The sequence below is a fragment of the Brachyhypopomus gauderio genome, unplaced genomic scaffold (assembly GCF_052324685.1).
Source record: "Brachyhypopomus gauderio isolate BG-103 unplaced genomic scaffold, BGAUD_0.2 sc52, whole genome shotgun sequence".
In the NCBI taxonomy this organism is placed as follows: Eukaryota; Metazoa; Chordata; class Actinopteri; order Gymnotiformes; family Hypopomidae; genus Brachyhypopomus; species Brachyhypopomus gauderio.
Genome location: NW_027506877.1, coordinates 1,907,847 through 1,926,552, shown reverse-complemented (window position 1 = coordinate 1,926,552; position 18,706 = coordinate 1,907,847). Strand labels below are relative to the sequence as shown.

At 38.4% G+C, this 18,706-nt stretch overlaps 2 protein-coding genes and 2 non-coding genes across 8 annotated transcripts in view; all 4 read right to left on the bottom strand.

The window, feature by feature from the left end:
* The window catches only part of tmem88b (transmembrane protein 88 b), a 46,827-nt gene extending 40,824 nt beyond the window's left edge, over window positions 1-6,003 (bottom strand). For all 3 annotated transcript variants that reach the window (XM_076987463.1, XM_076987464.1, XM_076987462.1), the window contains exons 1-3: window positions 5,837-6,003; window positions 5,495-5,636; window positions 4,824-5,306 (exon numbers count right to left, since the gene is read on the bottom strand). The gene's annotated coding sequence lies outside the window, so the exon portion shown is untranslated. The remainder of the gene's footprint in view (window positions 1-4,823; window positions 5,307-5,494; window positions 5,637-5,836) is intronic.
* A 365-nt stretch (window positions 6,004-6,368) lies between these two features.
* The window catches only part of LOC143488630 (lysine-specific demethylase 6B-like), a 30,246-nt gene continuing 17,908 nt past the window's right edge, over window positions 6,369-18,706 (bottom strand). Inside the window, exons 8-10 of one of the 3 annotated variants that reach the window (XM_076987459.1) lie at window positions 10,183-10,331; window positions 9,668-9,717; window positions 6,369-6,509 (exon numbers count right to left, since the gene is read on the bottom strand). In XM_076987459.1, the coding sequence (XP_076843574.1) occupies window positions 9,696-9,717; window positions 10,183-10,331 (171 nt within the window). In that variant the 3' untranslated portion in view covers window positions 6,369-6,509; window positions 9,668-9,695. Of the gene's footprint in view, window positions 6,510-9,667; window positions 9,718-10,182; window positions 10,332-15,205; window positions 17,909-18,706 lie in introns of those variants that run through there. The other 2 variants (XM_076987460.1, XM_076987461.1) reach the window with 2 other exon arrangements.
* Window positions 7,188-7,351, bottom strand: LOC143488683 (U1 spliceosomal RNA). Its single transcript, XR_013124501.1, has one exon. It is a non-coding gene; the product is annotated as a U1 spliceosomal RNA (small nuclear RNA).
* On the bottom strand, window positions 8,325-8,515 carry LOC143488675 (U2 spliceosomal RNA). The gene has a single exon (XR_013124494.1). It is a non-coding gene; the product is annotated as a U2 spliceosomal RNA (small nuclear RNA).

Here is an 18,706-nt window from a genome sequence, read left to right as displayed (position 1 = left end):
ATATTTTAACTGTAGAAATTATAAGTCAAAGTGTATCATTTGCATGACTCAAGTATTTTACTGTAGCATTTTGGAATAAGAAGTTGTCAAAATCCTGATACATGACGATTCGGTTCCTTATATTCACTTTTTGGAGCTCTATAAAATACACTAGGAAGTGTATTTCAAGAATATGGTGGACTGGTTTGATAATTTGATTTGTGTATCATTCCTGTGATTTGCAAGTGTTTTACTGTAGCATTTTGGGATAACATGAAGGCAAATATATATTGCTTTTTTAATACATATTGATTCATTAATTCTGATCAATCTTCCTCACTACTATCGCTGCTTCCACCACAACCATCATAAACACAATTAAATGCACATATTTAAACAGACTTCAGAACATTTCCTGCCATAAACATGTCATCATCTTCTTGGTCTTCTGCTACCACTTGTTTAATCTGTGCAGATTTGACAGCGCCATTATTATATTAAAATGGAGCAAACTAATTTAGACAAGACAACATGATGTTTTGAATAAATGCAAAAATATTTGAACCTTTGGTGACCCTGAATAGCTTACACATGGACCAAACCAAACATTAATGTAACATACTGCAATTTGAGATGAATGTTATTTGTCTTTAGTCCATTAGTAACTGAATGTAATGCATCAAATATAAGGAAATTATACAAAGGAAATAGAGTACTATATACATATATATTTATAAACATATTAAGAGCTACTTACCATTAAATATAAAAGTAAAGTTTAGAAGTCCCCCCTCCCCCCACAAAAGGAGTTGGGTCTTCCACCTCCTTGAACACACTAAGAGGTGTTAACGACCATGGTTGCCCTAGCAACCTTACCTATATGACCTGACAGGAACACCACTGAACTGAAGAAGTCTTGGGTTGAGTAAAGCTAAAATGTTAAACTACAAACAAGCTTCTACTGTCCACAAAATACCCACAGACAACACATGCAATATATAAAAGTTTTATTTAGTGAAAAGCATCTGAATCTTTAGATTTTAAGATAGTAAAAACATTCTCCAAAACTAAAGATTTTTTAACAGTTTGGAAATCACCATTTAATACGATTTTGCCATCATGTTATTCCAAAATGCTACAGTAAAAACACTTGCAAATCACAGGAATGATACACTAGGACTTCAAGAATATGGTGGAGTAATTTGATAATTTCATTTGTGTGTTTTATAGAGACCCAAATAGTGAATAAAAGCAACCAAATCGCCATTTAACAGGATTTTGACAACTTCTTATTTGAGTTTGGTATCTTATGACTTAAAATTTCCACAGTAAAAATAACTAAAAAGCAAAATATGAACATATTTAGATAAGTACAGAACATTAATTTATAGCATTTCACTCTCTCTATGGTCGTAAATGAGCTTTCAGTGTAGATAGCGCGAGCGAGCTTTGGCGAAGTGCAGATGGAGTGACCGCAGTAGCGCAGTAGGGGTGATCATATTCAAGCACACTAGTCCTCTTTGAATCTCTTAAAAAACACAGGGCTCAAATATCAAGGCTTAGAGATTGAAAATAAGGTCAGAGTTCCTATACGGCCTCTAAACCATAAAATAGCCAACTTAATTCGTCCTAAAAAGTATATTCTCCAAATCCCCGGCCCAATGTAACTTCACATTTCATCACAGAGCCTGACATGACCTCACGATTTACCAGAGCCAACTTTGCACCCTTTGGATTCTGTGATTTCATTTCTTTTCAGCTCGTTAATACTGGTTTGTATTCACCATGGGAGCTTGAATTTGGGTAAAATGATTCAGGTCCCTCTCATTCTTCCAACATCTAAAATTATCTAAATGTGTTTGTAAATATCTAGTGATAAGCTGCAGTGTTATTAATAACTGCTGTTATTAACTGCTAACTGATGTGTGGGCTAGGTTTGGTTTGTAAACTCAGCAAGGCACTGGTGTTTCTGTGGTTCCTCTAAAGAAAAAAAAAGTTATACCTGATTTGAGTTGATAAATGGTTTAAAAATAATCACTTTTATTATGGTTACTAGAAGGAAAGGACAACTCCATAGAGTTAATTTAATAGATCAGCTACAGGTCCATGTTTATCAAAAGCATTTAATATTAATGGTCATAGTCACACAAATTCACAAAGTATTTAAGACATGGCTGGCTCAGTTTGCTTACTGTGTGAACTCGCTAAAACAGTGCAGATTTTAAATAAATGACCACGAAAAGAAGAAATGATATATTGCAACAGGAAAAATAGATTTTTCTTTAGAAATGAAAGAGTAGTTCAAAGAGAACTCGGCACCTTCTATATCATAATTGTAACCAACATTTTCATTATATATGAAATAATTGATTTCCGAAGACTAGAAATGAAAAGGAAATGACTATCAATCGAATGGGTAATTCGATTCACACTTAACCTCATTCCAGTAAAATGGCAATATTTACAGTTTGATGTGAATAATAGTAAAAAAAAAAAAAAAAAAAAAAAACCTTCTCAATTTTTGGTTTGTGACAACCAACTGCAGATAAATTCTGTATAACCGAAACTATGCCTCGGTTGGCATTGTAACTGTATTCTCACATAAATGATGTTTAAAACAAATTCAAGCACCACTAAATGTGTAGATTCTTTAAAAAAACAGCTTTGAATGCCCCCTCCCCACCACAAGACCAGGTAAAGGTCAGGGCGAATGGGGTCACGACCTGCAGCGATGAGAAGCCTTTGCATTTCATTTTGCTGCTATTTTCAGTTACAAAAGTGGCTTTTTGCTCTCCTATACAAAATATGTCTCTTAGACAAACTGCTTCTGCTCTGCATTCTACAATCTACAAAAAAGTGGAGCTATATAGTCATTAAATAATTCATATATAGCCCAGTTGGAGAGTTTATGTGACAAATTTATCTTTAATCTCCTTAAAAAGCAAAACCATACAGAGCAATAAGAATAATAGAAACCATAGACATCTCTGATAACCCTAAAAAAAGACAAAGGAGAATAATTTGTGATAATTTGGCAGCAGTGCTACAGGAAGCAGTATTAGAATGGAAACTGGATAGACAAAATATAACCATACCTGTGACCACAGATACTGCCAAAAACATTGTCAATGCCTCAAATGCAGCTGGATTGTCACCACATATAGGGTGTTTTGCACACACAGTAAACCTGGTATCCCAAAGGGGGTTGGGAGTAAACCAGATTTCTCGTCTTTTGGGCAAAGTCAGGAGAGTGGTCACCTTTCATAAGAGCACGACTGCAGCAGCTGTCTTAAAGGCCAAACAAGAGATGCTCCAGCTTCCTCCTCACAAGCTGATTAAAGATGATGACACTATAAGGTGGAACTCTAGCTATGACATGCTTACACGCTACTTGGAGCAACAAGCTGCTGTTTATTCTGCACAGACAGAAAAAGATGTTAAAATTAATGCCAAAGATCTCATCACACTCTCTGATCAAGATGTGACTGTTCTGGAGGACGTGGTTGAGGTTCTGAAGCCCATGAAAACAATCACAACTCTACTGAACTCAGAACAGCAGCCCACTGTGTCTATGATCCTGCTCAATTCTCTCAGCAATGAAACACAGTGGCACAGATTCACAGATTATGAAGGATGTTAAATCGGCTATAGCAACCAACATTGGAGGGAGGTATTCAAATCCCAGTCTTCAACAGTTCCTGAATGAGAGCACTGCCTTGGACCCTCTGTTCAAGTCTTTACCCCATCTGGATGACCCCTCTTGGAAAGAGATATTCAACAGTCTGTCTGAGAAAATCCTACAAAAGCATCCCACACAGGTGTGTGACCAATTGAAATTCATATGATGAAATGCCAACTATTAATAGTGATGCAAATTTAACTTATACTTGAAATACTGATACATTTATAAATGTATATTCTTTTTTAAACTCGGGCCCCAGGACAAGGGACCAGCCAAAACCCTGCAGAGGACCCAGAAACTGCAGTATCCAGTGAAGGCAGCCCCCCAGCAAAGAGAACCACACTCAGTGAACTGTTTGGTGACTTTTATAGTACAGCCCCCACTACACCAACAACAACAAAATTATGGTCTGATGTTGTCAAGGCCATAAAAAATGACAGTTGTCATTCTCAGGGACTGAAAAAGTCTTAGGATAGAGTTTAGTTTAAGGCTCTATTTGTTCTCTTATTTTGTACATGTTCCTGTAATTGTTTTATTATTTGTTTTGTTATGTTGCACATTGCTGTTTTATTAATACATTTATCTTTTATCAATTATTTAAATTTAACCATTAGTGCCTAATGTGGTGTATTACAGATCACTTGTATCACTTATATCAAACCCAACTTTTGAAATAAGATATTGTAAATTTAGACTTATCCAAAACTGGTGTAGGCCTCTGCTGTAAAAAAGAAAAAAAAAAAAAGAAAACCGAGGATCGAATCAAAGACCCTAAAATCGGAAATGAAATCGAATCGAGGATTTAGAGAATCATGACACCCCTAGTACCCCAAAGAAACGGAATGATCCAAAAGTAAGAAAATGGAGGAGGAAAAAAAACAGATGCCATGTTTAACTGCCAATACTATGACAGCACAAACTGCCTTTCATTGTAAGTCTCTCAGGGCCAATCAGAGGTCGGTATGTTGGGTTGCTGGGAGTAAACTGGGAGTCTTTTTTTTTTTTTTTTTTAAATATGCCGTGTCTCAATTATGTAATACATCTTACGCATCTCAAACAGAGTGTGAGCATTATGTGTGACTGTACATATGATGAGACTCCTAAGAGTGAATGCAAGACTGCCTGAATGTGTGTGTGTGTGTATTCACATGCGTGTCCTCACCAAGCTGAAGGAGTCATAGATGTACATCAGTTCCTCTACGCGGTATTGTTCTAGCACCACTATGTTAGAGAAGTTGGGGCTGCGCTCTCTGGCACAGTCCTCACAGTGCACCACGTACATCTTTTTGCTTCCGTTCTCACTCGTCACAAACAGCAGGTTGAAGACCTCCACCTTCACAATGGGGAAACATGCAGAAACAAGACCATATGCCTGCAATATACGTTTGCCAAGTCAAATGGACATTTTCACAGGACTGTTGTGAAGGTTCTGCATGAGCTTGGATGAAGTGGCTTGGACAGACCAGGCCAGGCAGTGAGGGATGTAACGTGATGAGCAGGGTTCTCTGGAGCACTCCCATCACACTCATTACAATAGTATGCTGGCTCATCTTTCACTCTGCTCTGGTAGGAGATCTTCTTCCCTTCTGCCACAAGTTGGTCTCGCAGAATCTGAATGTGTTTAATAGACTGCAGGAGACAATGCCTGAGTGCAAGACAAGAGAGAGAAGGCAGTTAACATTTACACTACAGTACACTTCTGCTAAAATACTTCAAACGCCAACACTGAACATATTTGTGGAAGGCAAGGACTCTATTTGAATGTGTACAGTCTTTATATAGCAATAACAGCGCCTCTGTGCTCCTGGCATTACCTCAGGTAGTTGTACTCACTTAATCATCTTGTAAGCGGTGGGGTCAGAAATTTTGACTGTGCGAGCCATGTTCCAGGACACGTGGATCATCGGAACGATGGACTTCACTTTCTTCACCTCATTCCATTCAAACCTTTCCAGAGCCAACTGGTACTGGTATGCTGAAAACACATCATAAATACAAAACACTGCAGAAAAACCAGCATTTCAATATGGATTGAATTCAGACAGTATTGAAGCTAGATTCGTCCTCATTTAATACCGTGTGTATACTGGATATGGCTGTGTCAGTGTGAACTTCTTATGGACAGAATCCCCCACCCCTCCCCATTCAGCATTTTGCCACTTGGCAGGTAATTACCATTAAGCGGTCCCATATTCCATGCAATATTATTGCACTAGCCCACAGCCTGCACCAAGTGCACTGTGCCTGCATTGATCCACACCAAGTCTCCAGGGCTCTGGATGAAGCGGTACACTGGGATATTGGAGCAGTACAGATCCTCCAACACAGGCCACCATGAGACAGTTAGGTAGTCCTCCCCATGCCTGGATGAGATCAGGAAGGTATGGTTCAACGGGCTTGTTTCAACTGGTGCAAACCTCAAACACCCGACAATCTACGCACATTTTATACCAAATATATATTTTTTGCCTTAAATATGAAAGCCCATGTACAGACTTACAGAATACCTAAAATCAAAAAAATCTTCTGAAATGTTCATCTTAAATCATCCAAGACTGAAAGCGGTAAATGCAGTTTAACCTTACACCGATTTAATCACAAAAATCGCTGATGGCCTGCCAGAGTAACACATTTAGGCAGATTCCATATTAATACAACCATAATAGTGATTTAGTGAGGGTTACACTGAGGGTGCAGATCTGGTGTGCGACTGCCTGGGACCTTCATGTAGAGCTGCACACTGTTCATGCCCAGGATGGTATGGCCTACGTGACTCAGCATATTGCCACTAGAGGACACACGCATGAATGCTGGCAACTTCTGTAGCTCCTGGAGCTGAGGTTTCCACCTGCACACACAAAGCCAAGAGTTGACAAACATATTACAAAATCACTTTATTGTCTACATATGGTAATTAAGATACCAAGTTGTGTCGTTTCAAACATAATCCTATTTTTGATGCAAGATAAAGTCTTTACAAAATAAAAGCACAGGGGATGTACAACAGTCTTAATGCATCTGGCACAAAATCAGAGGGCAGCAAGACAATCATATGGAAGCTTCTAGAAAAACTGTTAACTTTTGGGATCAGAGAGGTCAATGTTGGTGCCAAATTTGATAATTTTCCCGGCAGGTTTCTGCTCTGAGCTAGTAATGGAGGCATACAGAGGGGTATTAAATTAAACAATTACAATTAGTGAGGTAATCTAATAATTTATGTTGTCATACTGCATGTGATATTTTTGTATATAATATTATTCCCTGTCATATTTGATTTGTGCTAGATGGCACTGCTGTGGCATCCACATTCTGTACTCTAATTATAAACTTGAAATATTTCAACTGTTTTACATTTTGCACACTATTGCATTTGATAGTTATGTACAAAATGTGGCATGCAAATATATGGGAATACGAATGAATTTTAATGAATACCTTCCTTAAATCTCAACTCATTGAAATCCCACATGTTGTCCACACACTCAAGCAACAAACAAGGACAGTTCTACTTTTAACCAGAGTAAATCAGGGGAGAGCGCGAACGCAGTCCCCCACTACCAGAAATTATGCAGTCGAGATTCCCACATTTGGGGAATTCGCAGGGGTCAGCACAACCGGAGTGCAATGGCTGAGCCTCGCCCTGGGTGAACCACCTTCTTGATCATGGTATCTCCCCTGCCAGGTAAGTATGAGTTCCTAGTCTACACAGGGACCAGATCAACAAAAGCCACGCTATTCACTGGAAGGGCAAGTTCTCCTGTCATTAAACAACTCAACACAGTCGAAAATAAAAGTGAACAAAAACATATATAACCACATACTGCTTTAACACGTCTGTTATTTCGTTGTTTTTTTCTTCGCTTAGGAGTCCGAATTTTGGAGTCGAGTCTACAGAAATGCAGCGTAGACCATTAAATCTTCCGATTGGACCAGAGTCTACGGTCGACCGGGACTCTGACTGTAGACTACCAATCACATCGCACGGATTCACTGTAGACTACCAATCACATCGCACGGATTCGAATATTCATCACGACACGGAGGGCGGGCTGAGGCGACTGTAAACAAAACCGAGAAGACGTTTCCCATGATGCACTGCTCCGGAATATGCATTAGCCCATAGGACGTTTGAGACGTTATTAATGGTTTGATGTACAGCAAAATCTTAAGGGAGCCAAATTCACAACGATCCAATGTGACAGAGTGACGTATTACTAAATGGTGTGGAGAAATGAAGCTTTCAAAGGCTTTTCATGGTGCTTGAATATCGAGAGCAAATGGACCAAGCACTTCCGGAACAGAACGCGCGCTGCCCTTTGCTTTTGGTTAGTGAATTGACGCGCTCAACTCCTCCCGCTTTACCCTCAGTGGCCAGAAGACAAGTGAGAATAAGAGCGATAGATAGATAGATGGATGGATAGATAGATAGACCTTGATTAATCCCAGAGGGAAAGTCAGTTATTATCTGGAGGTAACAGAAATACAGGGAAAGTGGATGCAGTCGCCGAGAGAAATTCCTAATTGGAGCGACTATTTTAATAACATTTAAAGGATGTGATATACTGCACCGTTGACACAGAAAACGACACGGAACTTAACCTAAAATAAAGGTTATAAAAGCGTCATTAAGAAGATTGATAACTTTTCTTTACAGAATAAAGGGGGGAAGTGCACCGTTCCCGGAGGTACTGCAATACCGGGTCGATGCGTGGAGTGGACGGAGCAAGCCCCTATTCCATCTCCCTGTTCCAAAAATCAATTTAATATATGGTCCCCGGGTAGGGGACGTATCAGATATTAAACTGATAAGAACAGATACTACACTTGATCTTAGCCAAAAGGCCGAGAAGCGATACCAGTCGGCCGCCGAACCGAGGGTAGCCGTTCAAAGCATTGAGAATCCCCACTACGGTTCTACAACGCAACACGGTTTTTGCATGAAAACGGAAGGACTCTAAACAAATATCAAGTTACAGTCATGAGTTCATTGAGAAAGGTTGTGCTACACGCAGTGCAGGGGTGTGAAAAGTCAAGGGTTCAGAAATGTTAATAAGTTTGCTGGTCGACCAATCGAATACAAGTAGTTTATAGCAATTCTTGAGTGGTACATCTCCCTAATTGCTTAGACACAAAACTGTTCTGACTTAAAAACGTAAACGACCATTACAGCAGAAACGTCAGTCTATTCTTTGTTCAAATAAAAAAATGGCAGTTGCGTCAAAGACTTAAGTGCACTGGACGACAGCGGGTGAAAAGTGAAGCCACCATTTGCAATTGTCTGGCGCCCTCTAGTGGCTGGTTGAAGTATCACCATTAACCCCGCCTCTTGGATGAAGGGCTCAGGGCGCTCGTTTCAAATTACACACGTCTCCCTCACTCTCACGTGTATATTAGGGGTGCGATCGTGTTTTCACTTCTATAAGCTCTTCTCTCGTTACATTTCCAAAAAGCTACACTAACCAGCTTAAAATTCACAAACTGTAAAGCAAGATGAATAAAATAAAACACACGATATCGTAACTGCGTTGTATATTCCGCCTAACGTCTGCTCGGCTTGACCAACGCCCAGAGCTGTTCCGCCACTACACGTCTCGTCCGCTTGAAAATGATGCAAAACCACGCTGTTATCAACTAGAATAAATCATGAGTCAATAAAGAGTTTAAATGATAATCATTCGTCTGCAGGAGAACCCTCCTCTGATGGACCTTTTAAGCACGACTAATTTTCACGCACTACTTTTCTGTCTAGTGGTTTCCAAGCCGTTTACCGACCCGCAACAGGGGATTTGCGCTTGCATAATTAACCTGGAGTTTGTCACCACAAGTGCACCTCGACTCGAACACTGTTCGACATTTTGATCACGTCTGAACTTTTAATGAAAACGAGGCCAGTTGCTGATAAACAGAACCACTGTAGCACACCAAGATCCGTTAGCCGAAGTCGCGCAACACTAGTAGCTAGAAAACCTTGTTTACTTTAAACTTCACAAATCCACAAATACTTACAGACTCGCCGAGTCCGTCTTTGGTAGCGTCACACAAAGCTGCAAGTGCCCCTTGCGTAGGAAATAAATAAAAGCAAAGATTTCCTTCACAACGCAGAAAGATGTGAACGTCTTCACGACATGACCACACAACTAAAATTGTGTGTTATTTTTAAACGCTATTTACGTGTAGCCTAAAACTAAATGTGATATTTCACATCGCCATGATCCAAACACACTGGAGCGCGCGAGCACCATTTTGGACAACAGCACACCCTACAGCCTCGCGCGACTAAGCAGACACGACGGTGCGAGTAAAATATCAAAGTGCTGTTGTGCGATTATCTACACAAAATAACCTTCATTCAGCAAGAATTCGGAAGAGGTTTCATGTGCACAAATGAAAAGCTAATATAGTTAGCAAACTGGTTAACGTTACTGGGTGGCTGTGTTAGCTACGAACAAATGAGTCCTCTCTAGCCATCTTAACAGTTTTCCAGATAAGCGTTATAATAAAATACGAATATTTGAACATACCTGTCGATATAAAACCAGAATATCCCTCTGCTATCCTCTTCGGGTAAATTTCCTTCATAACGCAGACGATTGTGAGCGTCTTCACGACGTGGCCACAGAACCTCCAGACCTGCAGACGCTGCTGCGCGTTGAGGGCGAGTCACTGCTGTCTGTGAACAGGAAGCGCTCATCTTGTTACAAAGAACATGGCTGAAACTCCGGCGAGGTCTTCCACACAACTGAGAAAAATGGTTCATTTGGGACAAGAGTTGGTCACTCTGGGTTTTGTCGTCTATATACACAAGGTGCAAAACACATTAAAAGAAAGGGAAAACCAAAATGGGCTAATAGGTCCTTTTTAAAACATGTCTTGTATGCCTTTTACTAGCGACGTCATTCAACGTAAAATGACTCGCGTTGGTATACATAGACCTTTATCCGTTAACGTTCATTTATATAACGCAGATAATTAAATCTTTGCATTTATTTCATCACGTTTATTTGGAAAACTGAATACTGCTATGCCTACTTTGTTCTTAACACAGCCACTAAGTAACATTTGCAGACAAGACATACAATGGAATGTGAACGGTTATTTGCAAAATATATTAGAAACGATGTAACAATGTTACTTGCACGTAGCCTAAACCGTATGTTTAAAAATCTTATATTTCATATTCCTACCAGTGTATGATCAGAGAACACACTCGTGCACAGTCATTCTAAGCGGACACGAGCACACGCGGGGGCGAGTAATGTGACACGGACTGAGTGACATCGTGAACGTTTATTTGAATACAGAGAAAACAAAAAACATCTCAAATATCAAAGTGCTGCTGTGCGATTAACTACACAAAACAGCATATATTCAGCAAGAATTTGGAAGAGGTTTTATCTGCACAAATGAATAGTAGCTAATATAGTTCAAATATTTAGCAAACTGGTTATTGTTACTGGGTGGCTGCGTTAGGTACGGACAAGTTAGGCCTAGCTAGCCTTACAATTTTCAAAATAAACGTTGTGATAAAATACGAATATTTAAGCAAATATGTCGATATACAATCATAATATTCATGGCCATCCTTTTCACGTTAATCTCCACCAATAAATCCTGCCTTGTTGTATGAGCCTTTACTTTGTGTATTTCACCGGCGTCGTACAAATCAAGTCAGACAGTCTGTGTATACTAGTGGGATATTGAAAAACAAAGAAAATAATATGATCGTGTTTTTGACTCTACTCAAGTCCGCCAGACTGACACACTGAGCTCTAACTTCAGGTCTGTGTTGAAGGACACAGCAATTTAGGCCAATTTAATGTACAAAAGGAACCTGTGAAGTATTTACCCAATTTACATTTTGGGAGTACACAGCAGTCGCTACGTGGTCTAGATACCCAGTCCTGTGCTGAGTCATGATCAAGGACAAAGCATTTCATTTGCATTTGAATGAAACCTGTAGCCAGTTTTGAGAATGGGTACTCTGAGCGATTTCAAGTCAAGAATATTTCCTCCTATTTCAAGTCCGTGTTTCTCCTGGGTGAAAAATGGCCCACACCCAAAATTGGTAAATATTATTGTTGCAATGGTCCTAACAACAAATAATTCGTCAGAAAATTTGCTAGAACCTTAATACAAGCATTCATGAGACCTCTGTGTGGAGAGGAAGGAGAACTGGTAACAGGGGAAATTCACTTCTGTATACAGACATAAAAATCACAATCGCATTTAAATATTTCATATGAAATTTAAACTACTAATCATGAACGTGTTCAAAGCTATCCAAAATGTTCGGGGCATTTTCATTAAGGGAGTAGCTATTATTTGTTTTTAGCTATTATTTCAGCCACACCTGATCTAGTCCATCATAATCTACAGCAGAGCAGATATCTACAGGCATCACTGAAAGAAAGGATGTGTAAGATCTAAAGCCTCTCCAAGCAGAGATGACAACCTGCTGAAATGTAGTTCTCAAAACTCCTTCAAAAACTGTAAGTAGAATTCAAGACCTCAGAAAAGACTTTTTCCAAGAACAATAACCAGAAGGTTATGTTCTGCAGGTTTTGTGTTTAGAAGATGTGTTTAAAAGCCCAAATAAATATCTGGGAAATAATAAAGGTCTACTTTTGAACACTATATAAAACTGTCTGCTTGCATGCTAATAGATACTGTTGAAGGAACCACACACTTGTATCAGAAGAGAAAATGTCAATTTTTAACCCTCTTCTAGAAAACAAAAGAGTAGAGAGAAATATTACGAGTGCCGTGTCATAAACGACGCCGTGTAACAATATGGTGAGATTCCGTTTAAGAAGAAATATAAATCACACTTGCCATGATGCGCCGATTCTGAATATGCAGTAATGCGTCTTGTTAACGTTTGCTAAATTCACACTTGTGAATTAGTTTATTGATAAGCTACATTAAGGAGACAACTGTAGCATTAATCTGCTTTTCATATGGGAAAACAGATTGGACATGCATGACAATAAGAATCAACTAGCCGCTTGGGACGCGGTTCTCAAGCTGTGAAGTAGGCGCTTCGCATAAAAACACATAAATGAGACTGTTGTCATTGTTTTGTGCGTGAAATGATAGCCCGGTTAGTTAGTCAGACCAGCATATCAAATGACATTCATTTAGTCTACTTCATTTCAGAGGACTACACGGCTGACTAGTTTTAGTCTTTGAGTCTCACAAAGTTTTAATCACACACACATGAGCCATCATCTACACACACACACACGCGCGCGCGCGCTCGTACATAGACTTCAGTGTACCACAAAATAGTTATATATGCTACACTGTGATTAGAAAAATTTACATCACGTAGCCTATAATAAAGATTAAAAGGCCGAAATGGAGCACAGCTTCTCAGATAGAAAACAAGGACACGACCAGGTTATTTTAACTGACTGGCATTTTACTAACAGACCGCGATATTAGATGAAAATACAAAATAGGTTTTAACAGCCATCGGCCTGTGGCCGAACTAAAGCACTAAATGTTACATTAATCACGCACATATCGGTCGACGATACTTGTGCAAATAATTGCCATACTGCGAATTCAACAAGGCTGTTAAACAGTCAAATCACACCAAAATGTATTGCTTTATCACGAAAGAAATTAAATTATTCTAACCAATTTGTTCAAAATGGCGAATTTAGGCCTATACCGAATTAACTTTTCATGTGCGGCACCATGTGAAGGTGTTACTGTGAATACACCTTTTGTCAGCATAAGAACAAAGCATTATAGAAGTTACGCATTTGCACCCACGTTCTTGATAATATTCGACAATTTTACATAAACATTTTAGTCTCTGTTATTTTGCAGTAAGCGCTTACCTCGCTGTCTTCGTCCGTCCCTGCGCTGTTTTAAGCGTAGACCATTCGGTAATGCTGCAAACTAAATCTGCGGCACGCCACGGGATTTACAGTTCGGTTTTGTATTTGTCATCTTTAGTTTTCACTTAGGTAAAGTTTTCGAAACAAATATCGATCCTTTTGGTACCACGGTCCAGGACAAACTGCAGGCCCTTACTCCTGTCACGTCAAAGATATACGGAGTCTCTCTATGTAAGCACATCACTTCTCAAGACTTTTCCCTCAGATTTGGAAGCATTTCAGCCCCCAAATGAAAAATGTAATGCGCAGTGTAATCCTACATTTGCATTTAAATGTTCCAGGCATGCATGCTAATTTAAAAATTCACATTTAATAATTTCATTTAGATTTGCAATTGTCTTACTTTGTCAGGTCGAGCGCAGTAACTGCTGTCACGCCGTCTGCACTTCGCAACAGCTCGGTCGCGCTATCGACACTGAAAGCTCATTTACGCGCATACACGCGGTATTACGGTAGCGCTTTGGGAAACGACGCAGGAGGAAATCTAGGGGCAGAGATTGAAATGCTATGATTTGATGTTCTGAACCTTAAATAGATATAAAATGCTCATAAATTGCTTTTCAAATATTTTAACTGTAGAAATTATAAGTCAAAGTGTATCATTTGCATGACTCAAGTATTTTACTGTAGCATTTTGGAATAAGAAGTTGTCAAAATCCTGATACATGACGATTCGGTTCCTTATATTCACTTTTTGGAGCTCTATAAAATACACTAGGAAGTGTATTTCAAGAATATGGTGGACTGGTTTGATAATTTGATTTGTGTATCATTCCTGTGATTTGCAAGTGTTTTACTGTAGCATTTTGGGATAACATGAAGGCAAATATATATTGCTTTTTTAATACATATTGATTCATTAATTCTGATCAATCTTCCTCACTACTATCGCTGCTTCCACCACAACCATCATAAACACAATTAAATGCACATATTTAAACAGACTTCAGAACATTTCCTGCCATAAACATGTCATCATCTTCTTGGTCTTCTGCTACCACTTGTTTAATCTGTGCAGATTTGACAGCGCCATTATTATATTAAAATGGAGCAAACTAATTTAGACAAGACAACATGATGTTTTGAATAAATGCAAAAATATTTGAACCTTTGGTGACCCTGAATAGCTTACACATGGACCAAACCAAACATTAATGTAACATACTGCAATTTGAGATGAATGTTATTTGTCTTTAGTCCATTAGTAACTGAATGTAATGCATCAAATATAAGGAAATTATACAAAGGAAATAGAGTACTATATACATATATATTTATAAACATATTAAGAGCTACTTACCATTAAATATAAAAGTAAAGTTTAGAAGTCCCCCCTCCCCCCACAAAAGGAGTTGGGTCTTCCACCTCCTTGAACACACTAAGAGGTGTTAACGACCATGGTTGCCCTAGCAACCTTACCTATATGACCTGACAGGAACACCACTGAACTGAAGAAGTCTTGGGTTGAGTAAAGCTAAAATGTTAAACTACAAACAAGCTTCTACTGTCCACAAAATACCCACAGACAACACATGCAATATATAAAAGTTTTATTTAGTGAAAAGCATCTGAATCTTTAGATTTTAAGATAGTAAAAACATTCTCCAAAACTAAAGATTTTTTAACAGTTTGGAAATCACCATTTAATACGATTTTGCCATCATGTTATTCCAAAATGCTACAGTAAAAACACTTGCAAATCACAGGAATGATACACTAGGACTTCAAGAATATGGTGGAGTAATTTGATAATTTCATTTGTGTGTTTTATAGAGACCCAAATAGTGAATAAAAGCAACCAAATCGCCATTTAACAGGATTTTGACAACTTCTTATTTGAGTTTGGTATCTTATGACTTAAAATTTCCACAGTAAAAATAACTAAAAAGCAAAATATGAACATATTTAGATAAGTACAGAACATTAATTTATAGCATTTCACTCTCTCTATGGTCGTAAATGAGCTTTCAGTGTAGATAGCGCGAGCGAGCTTTGGCGAAGTGCAGATGGAGTGACCGCAGTAGCGCAGTAGGGGTGATCATATTCAAGCACACTAGTCCTCTTTGAATCTCTTAAAAAACACAGGGCTCAAATATCAAGGCTTAGAGATTGAAAATAAGGTCAGAGTTCCTATACGGCCTCTAAACCATAAAATAGCCAACTTAATTCGTCCTAAAAAGTATATTCTCCAAATCCCCGGCCCAATGTAACTTCACATTTCATCACAGAGCCTGACATGACCTCACGATTTACCAGAGCCAACTTTGCACCCTTTGGATTCTGTGATTTCATTTCTTTTCAGCTCGTTAATACTGGTTTGTATTCACCATGGGAGCTTGAATTTGGGTAAAATGATTCAGGTCCCTCTCATTCTTCCAACATCTAAAATTATCTAAATGTGTTTGTAAATATCTAGTGATAAGCTGCAGTGTTATTAATAACTGCTGTTATTAACTGCTAACTGATGTGTGGGCTAGGTTTGGTTTGTAAACTCAGCAAGGCACTGGTGTTTCTGTGGTTCCTCTAAAGAAAAAAAAAGTTATACCTGATTTGAGTTGATAAATGGTTTAAAAATAATCACTTTTATTATGGTTACTAGAAGGAAAGGACAACTCCATAGAGTTAATTTAATAGATCAGCTACAGGTCCATGTTTATCAAAAGCATTTAATATTAATGGTCATAGTCACACAAATTCACAAAGTATTTAAGACATGGCTGGCTCAGTTTGCTTACTGTGTGAACTCGCTAAAACAGTGCAGATTTTAAATAAATGACCACGAAAAGAAGAAATGATATATTGCAACAGGAAAAATAGATTTTTCTTTAGAAATGAAAGAGTAGTTCAAAGAGAACTCGGCACCTTCTATATCATAATTGTAACCAACATTTTCATTATATATGAAATAATTGATTTCCGAAGACTAGAAATGAAAAGGAAATGACTATCAATCGAATGGGTAATTCGATTCACACTTAACCTCATTCCAGTAAAATGGCAATATTTACAGTTTGATGTGAATAATAGTAAAAAAAAAAAAAAAAAAAAAAACCTTCTCAATTTTTGGTTTGTGACAACCAACTGCAGATAAATTCTGTATAACCGAAACTATGCCTCGGTTGGCATTGTAACTGTATTCTCACATAAATGATGTTTAAAACAAATTCAAGCACCACTAAATGTGTAGATTCTTTAAAAAAACAGCTTTGAATGCCCCCTCCCCACCACAAGACCAGGTAAAGGTCAGGGCGAATGGGGTCACGACCTGCAGCGATGAGAAGCCTTTGCATTTCATTTTGCTGCTATTTTCAGTTACAAAAGTGGCTTTTTGCTCTCCTATACAAAATATGTCTCTTAGACAAACTGCTTCTGCTCTGCATTCTACAATCTACAAAAAAGTGGAGCTATATAGTCATTAAATAATTCATATATAGCCCAGTTGGAGAGTTTATGTGACAAATTTATCTTTAATCTCCTTAAAAAGCAAAACCATACAGAGCAATAAGAATAATAGAAACCATAGACATCTCTGATAACCCTAAAAAAAGACAAAGGAGAATAATTTGTGATAATTTGGCAGCAGTGCTACAGGAAGCAGTATTAGAATGGAAACTGGATAGACAAAATATAACCATACCTGTGACCACAGATACTGCCAAAAACATTGTCAATGCCTCAAATGCAGCTGGATTGTCACCACATATAGGGTGTTTTGCACACACAGTAAACCTGGTATCCCAAAGGGGGTTGGGAGTAAACCAGATTTCTCGTCTTTTGGGCAAAGTCAGGAGAGTGGTCACCTTTCATAAGAGCACGACTGCAGCAGCTGTCTTAAAGGCCAAACAAGAGATGCTCCAGCTTCCTCCTCACAAGCTGATTAAAGATGATGACACTATAAGGTGGAACTCTAGCTATGACATGCTTACACGCTACTTGGAGCAACAAGCTGCTGTTTATTCTGCACAGACAGAAAAAGATGTTAAAATTAATGCCAAAGATCTCATCACACTCTCTGATCAAGATGTGACTGTTCTGGAGGACGTGGTTGAGGTTCTGAAGCCCATGAAAACAATCACAACTCTACTGAACTCAGAACAGCAGCCCACTGTGTCTATGATCCTGCTCAATTCTCTCAGCAATGAAACACAGTGGCACAGATTCACAGATTATGAAGGATGTTAAATCGGCTATAGCAACCAACATTGGAGGGAGGTATTCAAATCCCAGTCTTCAACAGTTCCTGAATGAGAGCACTGCCTTGGACCCTCTGTTCAAGTCTTTACCCCATCTGGATGACCCCTCTTGGAAAGAGATATTCAACAGTCTGTCTGAGAAAATCCTACAAAAGCATCCCACACAGGTGTGTGACCAATTGAAATTCATGAGATGAAATGCCCACTATTAATAGTGATGCAAATTTAACTTTTAGTTGAAATACTGATACATTTATAAATGTATATTCTTTTTAAACTCAGGCCCCAGGACAAGGGACCAGCCAAAACCCTGCAGAGGACCCAGAAACTGCAGTATCCAGTGAAGGCAGCCCCCCAGCAAAGAGAACCACACTCAGTGAACTGTTTGGTGACTTTTATAGTACAGCCCCCACTACACCAACAGCACCAAAATTATGGCCTGATGTTGTTAAGGCCATAAAAAATGACAGTTGTCATTCTCAGGGACTGAAAAAGTCTTAAGTCTTATTTTTTAGGATAGAGTTTAGTTTAAGGTTCTATTTGTTCTCTTATTTTGTACATGTTCCTGTATTTGTTTTATTATTTGTTTTGTTATGTTGCACATTGCTGTTTTAATAATACATTTATCTTAATTAAATTATTTAAATTTAACCATTAGTGCCTAATGTGGTGTATTACAGATCACTTGTATCACTTATATCAAACCCAACTTTTGAAATAAGATATTGTAAATTTAGACTTATCCAAAACTGGTGTAGGCCTCTGCTGTAAAAAAAAAAAAAAAAAAAAAAAAAAAAAAGAAAACCGAGAATCGAATCAAAGACCCTAAAATCGGAAATGAAATCGAATCGAGGATTTAGAGAATCATGACCCCCCTAGTACCCCAAAGAAATGGAATGATGCAAAAGTAAGAAAATGGAGGAGGAAAAAAAAAAAAAAAAAAA